This window comes from Pteropus medius, unplaced genomic scaffold, assembly GCF_902729225.1.
Source record: "Pteropus medius unplaced genomic scaffold, Ma_sr-lr_union100, whole genome shotgun sequence".
In the NCBI taxonomy this organism is placed as follows: Eukaryota; Metazoa; Chordata; class Mammalia; order Chiroptera; family Pteropodidae; genus Pteropus; species Pteropus medius.
The window spans coordinates 31091294-31107433 of record NW_024354500.1 but is presented as its reverse complement, the minus strand read 5'-3'; the positions used below and the strand labels follow the sequence as shown (position 1 = coordinate 31107433).

Sequence of the window (16140 nt, the reverse complement as noted above, 5' to 3'; positions counted from 1 at the left end):
TCTAAGGAAAGATTCCAGTTTAGTAGTTCTAAGTTTCAAAAACACTAAAAAAAAAAAAGACTTCAGTACATTAGCTTACTTTGGGTTTGTCCTTTCCCCTTTTTCTTGTAGAGTTTCAAGAACTTCTTCTCCAGATAGGACCAATTGGACTTTTTTATTTTCATGATCAAAAGACACCAACATGTATTCCACCTATTGAAAATAAAGCAGAGAAAGATGAACATTACTTCAGACTAGTGCTCAGTGTGACCTTTAGAAGAAGGCAGGGCAATGTGATCATTGGAAAGGATCCACTGCAACCCGAGACCGGCACTTTTGCTTACACCATAGCACATAATAACTTCATTTGCATAATATGGAAACCTGGAGGAAACCATCAGTCAGTAGCAGCGCTGTTTAAGGACAAGAACCCTTATACCTCAGTCCTCCTTTCCCGTTCTACTTAACAGAAAGGTTAAGATGCCCATTTTGACGAGTTGTACTTTGAGAGAAGTATTTCAGAGCTAAGATTCTGTAAACCACAGTTTGCAAGAAGGCTGCATTTTAAAATTTATTTTCTCAATTGGCTTACTATAAGTTTATGGAAGTGGTTATTGGGGCATTTTAATCAAAGTAGATCATTCTTACTTACTGGCAGGTTAATAATCCTACTGTGAGTCACACTATTGGAGAGTTCAATCAGAAACACACCAAAATGGAGCAGTTATTTTAAGAGTTTCAACCATTTAGTTTTGGTTTTTTCAGTAATAATTTAAGATGACTTCCCCACTCTGAAACCTGATAAAATTTACAATGCAAGGTATACTAGTGCATTTATAACAATACCTGGTGGAATTCTGATAAAAATCAACAGTTCAGTACCAAAGTAAGACTTTTCTGGGCAGAGTAAAAATAGAACCTGCTTTTGTTTTCCCTGAAATCACATGCTTTACATCATGATTTTTGATGTGAATAGTGAAGATTATGAACAACTACGATTGAAATAAAACATTACCCATATATATGTAAGTGAATCATATATATGTAAGTTTACCTGGATCATTCAGGTAAATGCTTGGCAGTACCCCTTTGCATAAGACACCAAGATGGAGAAGAGGGTGCAAACTGGTGCCTCACAAGGCAGACCAGTACACAGATGTATTTTGCTTAGCTTATCGTATTACAATTTAAAAAAAAAAAGGGCAAGCAACAATACATCCACTACCTGCCTGACATTTCACATGTAAATATAGATTCCCAACCTCAAAAACAACTCTCCAGAAGCCCAGCACTAGACCCGAGTCCTGGAGGGCTGGGGCTGGGCTGTTGTCCTTTGAGGGGGTGCACTGTGCTCTGCAGTGGCCGGTTCCCTTGTTTACATGTACCTGCCCAGTCCTGGAAGGCGTTTGAGTCAGCTATCCCTATTACAGAAATGGTACCGTTCAAGGGACTGTTTTGCCCTTCAGCTAAGAAATATAAAGAGGAAAAAATGTTAGTAACCACAGGAAATAACCTGGCAGGTTTAAACAACAACAACAACAAAAAATATCAATTAACTTATATTAGTTGTTGCTATGGACTGAATCATTGCCCCTTCATCCCTGCCCCCCAAATTCTTATGTTGAAGCCCTTAACCTCCAGTGTGATAGTATTTGAGGTGAGGCCTTTGGGAGAAAATTAGGCCATGAAAGTAGAGCCCACATGATGGGATTAGTGCCCTTACGAGAAGAGACGAGTTCTCTTCTGCTCACCATGTGAAGACTAGGCAAGAAGGCAGCCACTTGCAAGCCAGGAAGAGGGCCCTTATCTGAAACTGATTCTGCCCAGCACCTTTGATCTTGGACTTCCCAACCTCTTGAACTGTGAGAAATGAATGTCTGCTTAAACCATCCAGTCTATGGTCTTTGTTATAGCAGCCTGAAATGACAAGAGTTGCTTTACTGATGAGTTTAAGTTCCCATTTGTGCTTCTCCATTAGAATATTTTAGTTCGAAAAATGGGTAAGACTATTTGATTTAGATACACAGACCAGAAATATGAGATTTGCGCCTATACAATCACTCAATGTCAAATGCTTGAAATCTGTAGACTGCACGATCTGGAACTGCTCCCAATTTTAAGTACAGGTTTTCAGATAGCATCCATGATTCCTGAATAGCTAAAACATGAAGGAACAGGAAACTTTGTTGTCTCTGGATGGATATATGGAAATATCATAGGTATGAGAAAAAATTTACCCCTAAATGAGCATGATGAGAAAGGGTATGTTATGTACTTTTCATTTATAGACCCTAATCTTTAAACCCATCATGCAATGTGGGCATGATCACGATCACTTTTTACAGATGGGCAAAGAGGCTCAGAGAGGCTAGGTAAGCTGCCCAAGGCCACAGGCGGCAGAGCAGGGATTTGAACCCAGCCCTGTCTAGCCTCAAGGCCCAGCACACCTTGCTGCTAGGACTGCAGAGGATACCAATCTTGGTAAGTGATGGTAAGTTTTTTAAAAAATGGTTGTAAGCTATATAAGGAAGGAAAAGGTTATAATACTGGATGAAAAATCTCTCAAATTGAGTACGCCTCAATTCTATAAAGAGGGCTTGACATATCATAGTAACTGAAATGTAACAGTTATTTGTTACATATTTTAAAAAACAGATGGGTCTGCCCATCTCTTAGGCCCATCTCTGTAGCTTGCCTAACTCTCTCAGCTAGAAGGAATCTTCCTCCTTCAGTACATCCTCCTTCTATCACTGGTTCCATACATGTGCCTGGTATCTGTTATCTGGTTATCTTCTTAACCAGATTAGCATGCTTCCTGAAAGAAAGATAAAAAGAAACTTCCTAGCTTACTGGGTTTCCATCATATATCTATTACCAAAATGAGCAAGAACTTTTGTACCAATTGTATAATCTAAATTGCAATAACTTTGTTAGTTTTCTAGTTTTTAAATAATTGAAATCCTTAGCTTTTGAAATCACTTGGCCCACAAGTTTAAAGCATGGGAAGAGCAAAAGAACAAAAAGCTCAAACTTAGTTTTGAGTTTTAAATATCAGCCAAAATGGATGACATTTAAAATGCTAATAAATCAAACTCTCCTTATAAAATCATCCATGATCTCATTAAGCAAATGAAAGAGAAAAACATTAGAAAATTTATCAAATGAGAAAGAACTACGAACTTACTTTTGGATAAAATCTAAGCTCAGTTAGAAGCCTTGAGAATTCCCTAAACATTTTTCAAACTCAAATTTAAGGCATTCTGAATCGTCCCCTAGTCACCTTGATCTTTCTATGTCAGTGCTTAAAATGGTTCTTCAACCTCTTAGCTTTTATAGTTACTTATTTAATCCTTCCCCTACTTTAATACATTTAATGTTTATCTTCAATTCTAGTCCACCCACCTGAGCACACTCAAATAATTAACTCTCTAAGAGCCAAACTAGAGCTGAAATGGCGTTTGGTTCAGTAACCCAGAGGTTGAATGATAATAAAAAGTGGTATATTAAGAAAATGCTTTCCCAATATAAAATATCTAAAGCCACTGTGATTTATTTTACTATTTCTGGATTTTGTCCCCATCCTAAACTAACTTTCTCCATCCAAAGGATGAGAGGAAAAGACAAAATCAAAGAGAAAATAACAAAACAGGATACAGAGGCCCTTCTGTACACAACACAGAATCCAAATATTAAATTGTACCAGCTTCCTAACTTTGAATAGCATAGAGCCCATATATCCAGTTATAGCAACATCTGTGTGCACTGTACACATACACAATTCTGAAAGCATATGCCCAAAGAGCATTATAAATGGGTTGTATAGTGACTAGTTCGAATTTGTGTAATTAACATATCATCTAGAAGTACCAATTCTCAGTATACAGATTATAATGCCCTAGATGTAACTTGGAGACACTGCTATTTGGTGCCAGCAGTTATCTTTTTAAATGGGGCGGGGCAGGATAGGCCCAATAACAACAACGGACAACTTTATGAGATACTCATTTTTTTAAATGTGTACTATTTTTTCTACAAATGAAAATTTAAATCCTTTTAGATTCTGTTGCTAAAAGGCTAAATGGCTAAATTTTATCCCACTAAAATAACAGTCACTAATATCTGAGCTGTTGCATCAAAGACAAAGGCACATTCAAAAGACTGTTATGTAATTTATGTGTTACAAAGTGTTGCTAGGAACAACCTGGATGCAATAGCCCTCTAGTCATTTAATGCAGGTTTGCACAGGCACAAGGTGTATTATACGTTCATCTGAAAAGAGGCCAATCGATATAAGGAATCTTAACTGAGGGTGATGTAATTACCCAGCACAATGCTGAACATACAGCAGGCAGTGAAATACTCATGGCATTAAAGTTCAAGATAATATTAACTGTTAATGTTAAAAATTTTTAAGATTTATATTGTCTTTAAATGGCATTTACCAAAGTTTAAAATCAGAGTTTTTCTTTTTAAAACAAGAAAAATATTTTGATAATCCACCATTAAGGTAAGAGTTTCAGGGAGCTTAGACTTTAAGGAAAGGCTAAACAATTTATAAAATACAAATTTTAAAACTTCTACTCTTTGAAGGTGAAAACAATGCTTAATTAGGAAAATCTAGTGCTTTAAGATTCAGAAGCAGCTACAGGCAGTTCCCTATTTAAGGAGGTTGCACTTTGAAAAAATTCCTTTGGCTCTAGCTAGCCACTCTACTGAAGTTCAAAATTCAGAGTTCAGGGCAGCTCCTCCCTTCCACTGGCCCAAGCCTGTAGTCCTCACTCCTACTAGAACCGCCTGTTGCTTCCCAGAAACCCAGTTTTCTCCTTATACTAACTCCAAAACAAGCCCACAGCCATTTTGAGGGTTAAGGCTCTAGTCAGAGTTGATGACCAAATCAGTGCCAAAAGTGCATTTTGCTGCATCTCTCTGCTGTCTCTCCCCTACTCCCACTTTGTCCTTTCACCCACTCAATAAAGCCCTGTGCTAGGAATACTATGAAGAGCCAGACAGGTGTGGTTCCTATTCTCAACAATAGCCAATAACACAAAACAGCTAAATGAACTGGGTGAGTGCTGGAGATGTACACATGTAGTAGGAGGGTCTCAGCCAGTCTGGGAGATCAGAAGGCATCCCAAAGGAAAGAGTCTGCCCAGGCTCAGGAGAAGGTCTCTAGTGACGCCTCAACACGAACACAATTTCCCACAGGATTCCTGAGCTTTCTCTGGCTCCCATTTTGACTGCAGCATAATCACGTGTCTGGATGGTTGGAGATGCAGATAAACTGGTCCCACCCCACAGAGATTGTGCCACAATTAGTTTTCTAGATTACAAAGTGTTTTAAAGCCAGCAATCATGTCTTCTGCCCAGAAGACTATTTCCTCACATGGCGAAATATTAATGGATATTTTTGAGTACTCTCAAACCATCAAGTTGGATGGCATCCATGTCCATATCTAAACATGATACCCAAACATGAAGCACATAAAAATGTGCCAGCCACAATGACACTTTTTTTAAAGCACCTACACTTAAATAGGAAAGACCTGAATGACAAAAAAGTAGCTGTTCTTATAATAGTACATAAACTCAAGTAGGAAATTCTAATAGAGATGTAATAAAATTTTGATAGGTCTCAGATGGACTCCCTAGTTAGACATGTCTAATGATGATGCCATTAGAAGTAACAAAACCACTGTTTTATGAAGTAATGTTTGAGCACCTGGGGGGACATGTGTGAAGCAGAAACTGCAACACACATATTTTTGTACAGCCATATATATGGTGATATTTTAAACTGGTAATTGTTGATATGTTATTTTAAATTCTCCTACGTCCTCAAAACAAATGTTTTAGTAGTTTAAAGTTATAACAAATTCTTCTAATATCTGATATAGTTTGACTTTTTCTTACTTACCATGAAATGTCATTTCATACCACAGAATTACACAGGGTACACTCTAGTGAAGGTTACATTTTTAAAAACCAAAATCGATATGGCCTCACTCTAACCTGGTCTTTGTTGGCATCCTAGACTAGGACTTCAGCTCACAGAGCAGGCTGCTTTTTATGTTAATCTCGATTTTAACCTTTCATAACATCAATGAATATCCTATATGATAATGTGAAGTAACTTCCTTGAATTATTATCTCGGCCCACACATAGAAAACTAATTCTTCAAGATTAATGATATGAAACCTGAGTGAAAAATTTTAAGACTTTAAAAAAGGAAATGAGAGCTGCTAGGAAAATTATGGTGTATCTCATACAAGGGACAATGACGCCTTTCATTAAAGAAAAAGAAATCACGTGTCCATTATGGTGGACACTAGGCATGTATGACTATTTATTTTTAAAATTAAAATTAAAAATTCAGTTCCCAAGTCCTATGGCTAATGGCTACCCTGCTGGCTAGTGCAAGCATTTCTATTACTGTGGAAAGTTGTACTGGACAGCACTGGACTAAACCCAAGAGAAACTGCATCCTGGAACTGTACCTGGACATATGAATTCACCACATGGGAAATCCCTGCATGAAGATCTGCTCCTTCATGCCCTACAGATGGCACAAGACATTTAATTTCTGGGCCTCTGAATTTACATTGGCTGAATTTTTTTTTAACCACACCACTACACTTTAGGCATGTCAGTTTTAATTTTCTGATGGTTATAAACACCATATTAAGGCACTCCTACCTTTTTTCTGAACCAGATCTAACAGAACCCAACTAGTCTTCTTACACAAATGAACCCCAGAAAAAGCATCACATCAGGTAAAGTTATCAATGGTGATGTTTACTATGGCCACCAACTTTATGCAGACACTCTGTAATTGAGAAACCTAAACCTAAACCAGAAGACATTTCGTCCTAAAGAAACAATATTGTACACATAAGTTTTTATTTACCTCAACACACCTGTACTTTAGTACTTATAATTTCTGGGTTCTAACGACAAATGAATTCCTTGGCTCTTCCCTGAGAACATATTTGCCTGCCACAGTCACAGTTACCACATGGCTGACAAGAAAGAAAGTATCCTGGTCCTCAGATTGAGGCTGCTTTGGATCAACTGCTCTGTGGCGCTCAGCTGCAGGTGGGGTAGGGGGAGTATGAGGGAGTGAGGCAACATCGAAAATCCACAGCGGGTAAGGACCATCAAGAAACTGACATGGCTCCTACCAGGTGCAGAAGAGCTTAGGGCTTTAGCAGGGCATTGCTATAGAGAATACCCACCCTCCATGGTGGAACCCAGCTCAGTGCCTGACGCACTCCTAGAGCTGAGCAAGCAAGAAAGCAAGCACGTTCCCTTGGAGGTATGTTTATAAATTAGGATGGCCTAAATTCAAGGACTGCCTATGAGATATATGAAAAATTCAAGTCTTAGTTCTCAAGAACTGGTGGTAGACTAACACACCTAACAAAGAAGGAGGTGGTTGGGGAAGGGTGCTTTCTAAAGAGACTGAGAGCCAATGTTAAAACAGAGGAATTCTAACTCCAAAATGACTGCTATACTCAGGAGGGGGCCCACCTATTCCTCCACGACAAGGTGACTGACAGTGATTCAAGACCTCCAAACTTCATGCTATTTCACCATCACAAGAATCTCAGCAGAGATACTCTTTCATGATCTCATCTCATAAAGGCAGCAGCAGGGCTCCCCCTCAGAAACTGCACGTGGATGACAGGGTGGATCCTACCAACACACCTGCTTCAGACAGGATTTGGAAGATGGAGACTCCTGTTAATATAAATTCCTTCCCTGCCATATTTGAAATTCATGTTAAAGGAGCAAAATCTCAAAGAGGTGAGTCGAAGCTCCTGACCTGGGGCTCTCTTTCTAGCCCACTACCTGCTGCCCTGGGATGAGGCTGGCACAGGCTGCATAACTATCAAATGAGGTCAGCCTGATTTTCATATAAAGGGCTCATCTGAATCTGCCTTTTCACAGGGCTCGATTGCCAGCAGAAGATTATCTGGGAAGGCTGCAATCACATTACTAAACCTGTTAGCATTTGTCCTGTGGACCGAGAAATTTACCAAGCATATTCAACATTATAGTTCGGAAAGAATATTGGCATTTCACTAGGAGGGAATCACTCACTGGCCATCTGGTAGCTAAAAATACTTAAGCCTGCATTTATGGCTCTAAGACAAAATAAGTCAGAGAAAGATAAATACCATATGATTTCACTGATATAGACCCACAGACATAGAAGACAATCGGGTCATGGCCAGAAGAGAGGGAGGTGGGGGGAGAGAAAGCAGTGAAGGGTTAGAAGTCCAAATTAGTAGTTGATAGAGGGGTCCCGGAGAAAGGGAATGCAGACAGCATTAAGATAACGGCTATGCGTAGAGCCAGAAGGATGACAGAGTTATCAGGGAGACTGTTTCATCAACTACATAAATGTCTAACCAATGTACTACATACTTGAAACTAACAACAACAACAAAACAGAAACAAAAAACAAAAAAGCCTCTTTTATTTGTTGTCACCATCCTTCCTCTATTCTTTCTTCTTTCCCTTTTCACTTCCAATCTCAACTCGGGTTGGAGCCAACAAAAACTGTCACAGAGCTCTTTTCCTCCTGTTTATTTGAGAGGTGGTATGTAGGAGAGCAGCTAGGAGTGTAGGCTTTGGAGTCAATCGCTTGGAATCTTAGTAACTTCTCTGTATTTGTTTTTCTTTTTGTAAAATGGGGATAATACCTGCCTCATAGAGCCACTGGAGAGGATTACATAAAATAATGTATGTGAAGTGCCTAAAACAGTAGTAAGTACATAGTACCGCTCAAATGACAGTGGTTATTATTTTCTAGCTCTAAGGCAGTAATATATTTATTGAGGCAGAATAGTGTCTTTGAAATAAGTGCTTTTCAAAAGATGGTTACAACCCCTTGGTGGGCCATGGTGGGTTGTAATCAACGTCACACACAAAAAATTTTAAATAGAGAATAAAATATCAAAATATGTCACTTATGGGCAGGAAAGTACTATTTCATCAAAATACTGTTTCAAATTGCATTTGTTTCAGGTATTATAAGTCTCACCAAAGGTGTATGCTACTAGTGCAGAACACTGCCTAACTCTGCAGTTAGGCAGACCTGGGTTTCTTCATTAAGCAGATTAAGTCACTCCTTCTTGAAACTTTCAAACGGCTCCATTTAGCAAAAATGCACCCCCTTCAGCAAGAGAATTAATCTCATCTTCCAGCCTCTGCCTCCTGCATTCACCCACCTCCCTGACCCACGACCACCATGCTACAGCCACACTGGCCACCTTTCTGTTTCTCCAACAACCGCTTCAGGGCCTTGATGCACTTCTTTATGCTTGCAAAGATTTCGCCTCAGCCATTCAAATGGCTGGCTACTGTAGGTCTCAAGGCCACCTCTTCAGAGAAATCTTTGCTGACCCTCTAGCCCCAACACTATGACTTCCTTCTTGTCCACACTCCCAAGGGGCACCAACCACACTCCTGGACTTGTGCAAGGTGCTTAACCTGCACAGAGCAGTCTTAATTTTTCCTCTCTTCTCACAAATATTACAATTATAGACATTTGGAATGTGTTTTATCTCTGGGCCTTAGTTTCATCATCTGGAAAATAAGGAATAAATACAATGTCCCCTCCAGCCCTACTATTTCTGTAATTAAACTCTTCCAGAATCTTCTTAGAATATAACTATCCATTTTTATTTCAACTCAAATACATAACTCTGTAGCCAGTAATGTAATTTTATTTAAATGCATTTTCTTGTTACCCAAAGCTTACCCCTCTTAAGCATATGATCATTTAAAAATTTTGCATGTATATATCCATGGAAATCTTTTTAAAAATTACATCCTCTTCTGCTATTAATAGGACACTAAACACAACTTCACAGACTTCATTAGCAATTTCATTTCTTTAACTAGAGTCCGAACAGAGCAAGACTCTTGGAGGCATGCTGGCTGCTGCATCCATGTCTGCTTTTCAGTTGCTCTCTGAATTGGTTTCTCATTTCTGCCTCAAATGTTCTGTAGTTCATCCTGCACTGAGAAACTAGATGACCAAGTTTGCAGGAACTTTGTACAAAGTGAGTGATCTCTGGGTAAGGGCTTGAGACACACTTCCTGGAGTAAAGTGCATGAACTTTGTACTTAAGAGGACTTGGTTTACTTCCTAGGTGTCACTCTTTGAGCAGCAGAGTCAGCAGATGATGATCCCTAGATACAACTCAACATGGCCGAGGTGGTCCTGGGGGCCTAGAGGAGAAGACTACCGCGCCTACCGCAGGCAGGACTGCTGGAAAGTAGCTAGGTAACAACATACTTTCTAAGTACCCAATTTGTGTAAATACGTAAATATTTAGAGAGGGAAATGAAGGAAGCACCCCCAAATAACCTCTTTTGGTTCTTCTAAGGCTTCCAGTCCTCAGCATATGCACTTTACAAATAAGATTTTTTTTTTAAAGTTAACTTTCTAGTGTTTAAGGTCAACTGCTACAACCTCTAACTCTTTAAAAAACTTACGAGAAGTGCCGGCCAGCTTTCACAGGTACTTCAAGATCTTTACTATCCCTCCAGAGCATTAAAATATGTGAAGCTCTGGGCACCTTGGCCCATGACTTTTGTGGGTGATCCAAAAGGGGCAGAGTTAAAGCCCTGAGTTTTACTAATTTCCAGGAAAAGGGTTATGGTGTCTTTCGCTTTAGAGTTTTTTTTTTTTTTTTTAAGGCTGCTAAGTCAGCACCCAGTTCAAAAAGACAGAAGTTAACTGAATCCAAAGGACTGAAAAAGGAGCTGGGGGAAGAGAGACAAAGACGACAGTGGGTCTGTGTGACAACTTATGTAATCAGAAACATCTGGTTTTGGGGTTCTTTTATAATCTTATTGTGGAAATAAGTTTAACTACCAAATCCTGACCACAACGGACATGAAAATCTAAGAACACAGAAAGCTCTCCATAGTATGTCCAACCAAGTAGAACCTTTGCCGTAAGAACTCTTCAAGGATACAGTGACCTAGACAATCAAGTTTTCCAGATACCTATAAAGATGTAACCAAAATAAGCTCTTTTGGCTAGAAGTCTGAGGCTTATTCACATTTCCCCACTTTCTTAATATCTGAGAAACCCAACCTATAAGTGGAGATTCAGGGTCATCATCTAAACATACTGAATCCATTACAAGCAGTTTCAATATGCAACAGAGAGAACTCAGCAGCCACCGAGATCCAACTAAAGTGACCCAAACTCATATGCTTTCTTAGTTGAATTCTGTTTCTTTCTGAAAATTATAATCAAGATTTCAAGGACTCTACAAGCTGTGAAAACATGCATGGGCTTCGTGCCATTTATTTTGGCCAGAAACCAATTTATGCTCTTTTCCCAAGTTAATATGTTTGAAATAGGTTGTTGCCAAGCCTCTAGTCTCTGTGTAACCGGCAAATTCCAATGGCTTCATTTCAGTTCCCACCCTCCTCCCACGCTCAGCGGCCCTACTGCCCCGCACTGCTCCTTCTCAGGGCCCCACACGAAATCCCTGTCCCTGAAGTGAGCACTCATCAGGGCTGTAAGGCACCATCAGTGTGTTCCCCCTCTGGGATATCTTGCTCTACACCTTGGTTTCAAGCATTGTCAGGCCTGCGACTGCCGAGGCACACATACAGCCAGCTCAGCTGTTGCTCTAGCTCTGTCTCCTCACTGTCCACCTGGTGTCCACTGGATGAGCACTGGGCTCCTTAAATTAAAAGGTTCCAAACCAGTTACTCCAGAAACTATCCCCACAGGGATCCTTATTCACTTGGTCATCTAAGCTAGGAACCTGGGTGAAAGACATGACCACTCAGGTGCCAGGTCTTCAGACTTCTCCTCCAAAGTATCTTTTTAATATGAACAACTCTAGAGCCTCAGGCTAGTCTCTCTTCTCTGTCCTCTGTAGAGGTATACTCTGCAGTGTGGGCTCCTTGTCTCTAGTAATCTCTCCCAATTCATTTTTCATACTGGTACCAAAGATATCTAGAAAAAAATCCCCTTGTACCATTCCTGGACTTAGAATACCTATTATTTCAAAGGACCTTCAACAGCCTGAACCCAACCTACCTTTCTAACCTCCACCTCCAACCATTCCCTGGTTCCCTGCTTCGGTCCTGTTACGGAAGTACTCCCTCGACGTCAGGAACCTCTATAATTCACATTTGCACATGTCCTTTCCTTGCTTCCTACCACAAGGTCTCCCCCATCAATAAAACTCCCAGGATCTCTAGGTATAGAGCGAATCCACCTCACCAACCACTGGCGTTCAAAGACAGAGAACATCTCACTTTTCCTGGTTTCTCTTTTCAATGCCAAGACCGAGCCCAGGAAGTCCTTGATATGTAGGAGGTACTCAATAAACACTTAACTTAAAACGTCATCCATCATGGAAATGAAGCCCTTAGTGTTTTGCCACACATAAATAAAGGTTAAGTCTCAGTTTTTCTGAGGGAGACATTTTGCAATACCACCTTGCTTTTTATAAAAATAAATAAATAAATAGATAGATAGATCAATAAATAAATAAATAAATAGATAGAACACCAAAAACTTGTGAGGCTCAAATAGGTTTACTGAGGAAGTTAAAGAAAAAAATTCTAGAATTCTAGTATCTATAGCTTTATGATTAGTTTTTTTTTCAATAGCCAATATGTTATCTTAGAAAAATGCTAAAACCCAAAAGATGACAGGGCAAAGAAATGGATTCTACCATTTCTAGTATGGATTTGATGATTTTCATGAAGTTTAAAGCATTCTGAAACAGTTAAATTGGTAAAAGATACAATTAGAAATATATATGCACAAAATTCAAAACCAAATGATAGGATTTTTCATTTTACAAATATGGAAACTGTGGTCCAAATATTTATGTTTCGTATCTAAGACCACACAACCATCTGGGGGAAGACTCAGGAGCTGGACTCTGCTATCTTCAAATTAAAATCCATTCAGAAAATGTATGTAAACTTTTAAAATAATTGTGTTTTCACCAAATACCTGGTCAAAGGATAACAGTGATAACAGGTATTGAATGTTACAGCATAAGGGCAAAGAAAATTCTGACTTTAAAAACTTGGCTAAATCTTGGTTGTTGGAGATATAACCATGAGGACAGCCAGCCTTTGAACAAAGTTTACAGACAAAGGAGAGCAGAGCTGAAAGAATAATAGGAAAAGTGGAAAGACTTCCACTTCTGATCAAGATGGAGTAACAGCAACCAATTTTACGCTCCCACCTGAAATAAACAGAAAGAGAGAAGAAATTTAAAAGAATAGTTTTTTTCAAGACACTGGACATCAGATAACATAGGGCAGGGATCCCTGAGATACGGGTAAAAAATTAAGTGAGCCCTGCAACTGCCCCAGCTTACTGCCTGGAGAGACTCCAGATAATAGGCAGGGAAGTGAAGCAGAGCCCAGAGGACTCCCTGAATTGGAGAGATGAAGCTGAAGGCCTGAGGAAACCAAGTCAATTCGAGATCACAGAATCAAGTACGAAGAGAAGAGAGCTGCACAGAAAACCCTAGAGATCTGCACAGGGTCCTACGCTTAAGGATTCAGTAGTACATCAACCTGTGCATGGGAGGCAAGGACTCAAAGCTGGGACAGGGTGTGTTCCCACAAGTTAGAAGGGAATAACTCCTAATTTAGGGCCATAGAGAAAGTACTTATGAAGGTCTTCCTCCAGTAGGAGGGAATAATTAGCCCTAAATTGAGACTTATCCAAATCTGCCTAATAAACTGTAAAAGTTGAGATCTGAAAGGATCAAACTATCTCCAAATAACTATATTCCAGAACAAAGCTTAAGAATACTTTTAGAAATACACAAATATCAAGTACCCAACAAGGTAAATTTTGTGTCTGGCATCCAATCAAAGATTACCAGTCATGCAAAGAAGCAGGGAAACATATTCAAAATGAAGGAGGAAAAATTCTATTGAACCTGAACTTAAATGACAAAGACAATAGAATTTATCAAAGATATTAAAAAAAGTTATCAGAACTGTATTCCACATGTTCAAAAGTGAGCTTAGTAAAGCTGCAGGATACAAGATAAATTTTCAGTATATTAGTAATGAATAATCAGAAATTAAAACTTAAAAATAGTACCATTTACAATAGAATTTAAAAATATGAAACACTCAATGATAAATCTGACAAAGATGTGAAAGACTTGTATACTGAAAACTACAAAACACTGATGAGAGAAGTTAAAGAAACCATAACTAATGGAGAGATATACTTGTTCACAGGTTGGAAGACTCATTATTGTTATGATGTCAATTCTCCTCAAATTGACCTATAGATTCAATGCAAACCCAGTTGAAATCCCAGCAGGGTTTGTTTTGTTTGTTTTGGTAGAAATTGCCAAGCTGATTCTAAAAAAAATCCATGTGTATATTCAAAGAACTCAGAAGAGTCAAAACAAGTTCAAAAAGAACAAAGTTGTAGAGCTAACATTACCTGATCTCATGATTTACTATAAAGCTGTAGTAATAAAGAGTGTATTGGCCTAAAGATAGACAAATAGATCAATGGAACAGTACAAAGAGTCCAGAAATAAAACCACATATACAATGACAACTGATATCAGACAAAGGTGCAAAGGTTGTGCACCTTTGGAGAAATAAGTCTTTTCAACAAATGGTAATGAGGTAACATGCAAAACACAACCCAAACCAAAAATCCATACCTTCTACCATATACAAAAATTAACTCAAAATGGATCATAGACCTAAATGTAAAACCTAAGATTATAAAACTTCTAAAAGAAAACAGTCGAAACTTTTGTAACCTGGGATTAAAGAAAGATTTCTTAGATACCACACCAAAAGCATGACCCATAGAAGAACAAATAGACAAATTGGACTTTATCAAAATGAACTTTTCTTCAAAAGATACAGTTAAGAGAATGAAATAGACTGGGAGAACAAATATGCAAAGCATGCATCTGATACAACTTATATCCAGAATACATAAAGAACTCTCAAGACTCAGTAATAAGAAAACTCAAATAGAAAAATGATTTTAACACACTTCACAAAAAAAGAGATGGCAAATAAGCACATGAAAAGATATTCAACATCACTGGTCTTTAGGGAAATACAATTAAAATCGTAATGAAATACCACTACACGTCTATTAGAATGGCGAAAATTAATGAAGACTGACCATACTAAGTGTTAGCAAGGATGTAGATGAACTGGAACCAGCATACACTCCTAGTGGAAATGTAAAATGTAGTACAACCACCCTGGAAAAGTTCAGTAGTTTCCTCAAAAAGTTAAAACACATCACTCCTAGGCATTAATCAAGATTGAAAGCATAAGTCCATATAAATACTTGCATGTTAATGTTCAAGACAGTTTTGTTCGTAATAGCTAAAATTGGATACAATCCAAATAGTGAATAAGCAAATTGTAGTATATCCACACAATAGACTACTACTCAGCAATTAAAAGGAATAAACTGATACATGCAACAACATGAATGAATCTCAAAATATATATGAAGAGTTTAAAAGCCAGACTAAAACAGTACATGTTGTATGATTTCCTAGGTGTAAAACTCGTACGAAATTCAAACTAAGCTATGGTCAAAGAAAGTAGATCAGTTAGTTGTTCCCTGGGGAGGGGAGCAGGGATGAAAGTGGGGAATTATACAGGGCAACAAGGACATTTTTGGAGATGATGTATATGTTCATTATTTGAATTGTGGTGATTATTTCACAGATGTATACATATATCACTACCACACTGTACATTTTAAATATGTGCTGTTTACTGTATGTCAGTTACATCTACATTAAGCTATTAAAGTGCTTAAAAAAAACAACCTAGTTAAATCATGAACATTTAAACAGAGAATGTTAATTAGCAAGCTCATTAGAATATGGTCCATCCAATAATACCAACAACATCAGTAATGCCCCATGTGTAGTTTTCTAACAATACATTCAGTTGACTTGAGTTTATAAAAATGTTCAGCAACACAAAAGCTGACATTAAAGGTTCAATTAGTATTCTGACATATTTTCTCAAGGTACGGGGTCTTTTTGAACTTTACCTAGATTTATACCTCAAAATGAAGCTACACACAGAATATTAGCAAGGATATTTTCTAACAGCACTTCTAGATGTTAACTACAAGC

The 16140-nt window shown here is 38.4% G+C and overlaps 1 protein-coding gene across 1 annotated transcript in view; it reads right to left on the bottom strand.

Moving 5' to 3' along the window:
- GCLC (glutamate-cysteine ligase catalytic subunit) overlaps positions 1–16140 on the bottom strand; it is a 43237-nt gene that overhangs the window by 20865 nt on the left and 6232 nt on the right. The window contains exon 2 of the mRNA XM_039853123.1: positions 80–192. Within this exon, the coding sequence (XP_039709057.1) occupies positions 80–192 (113 nt within the window). The remainder of the gene's footprint in view (positions 1–79; positions 193–16140) is intronic.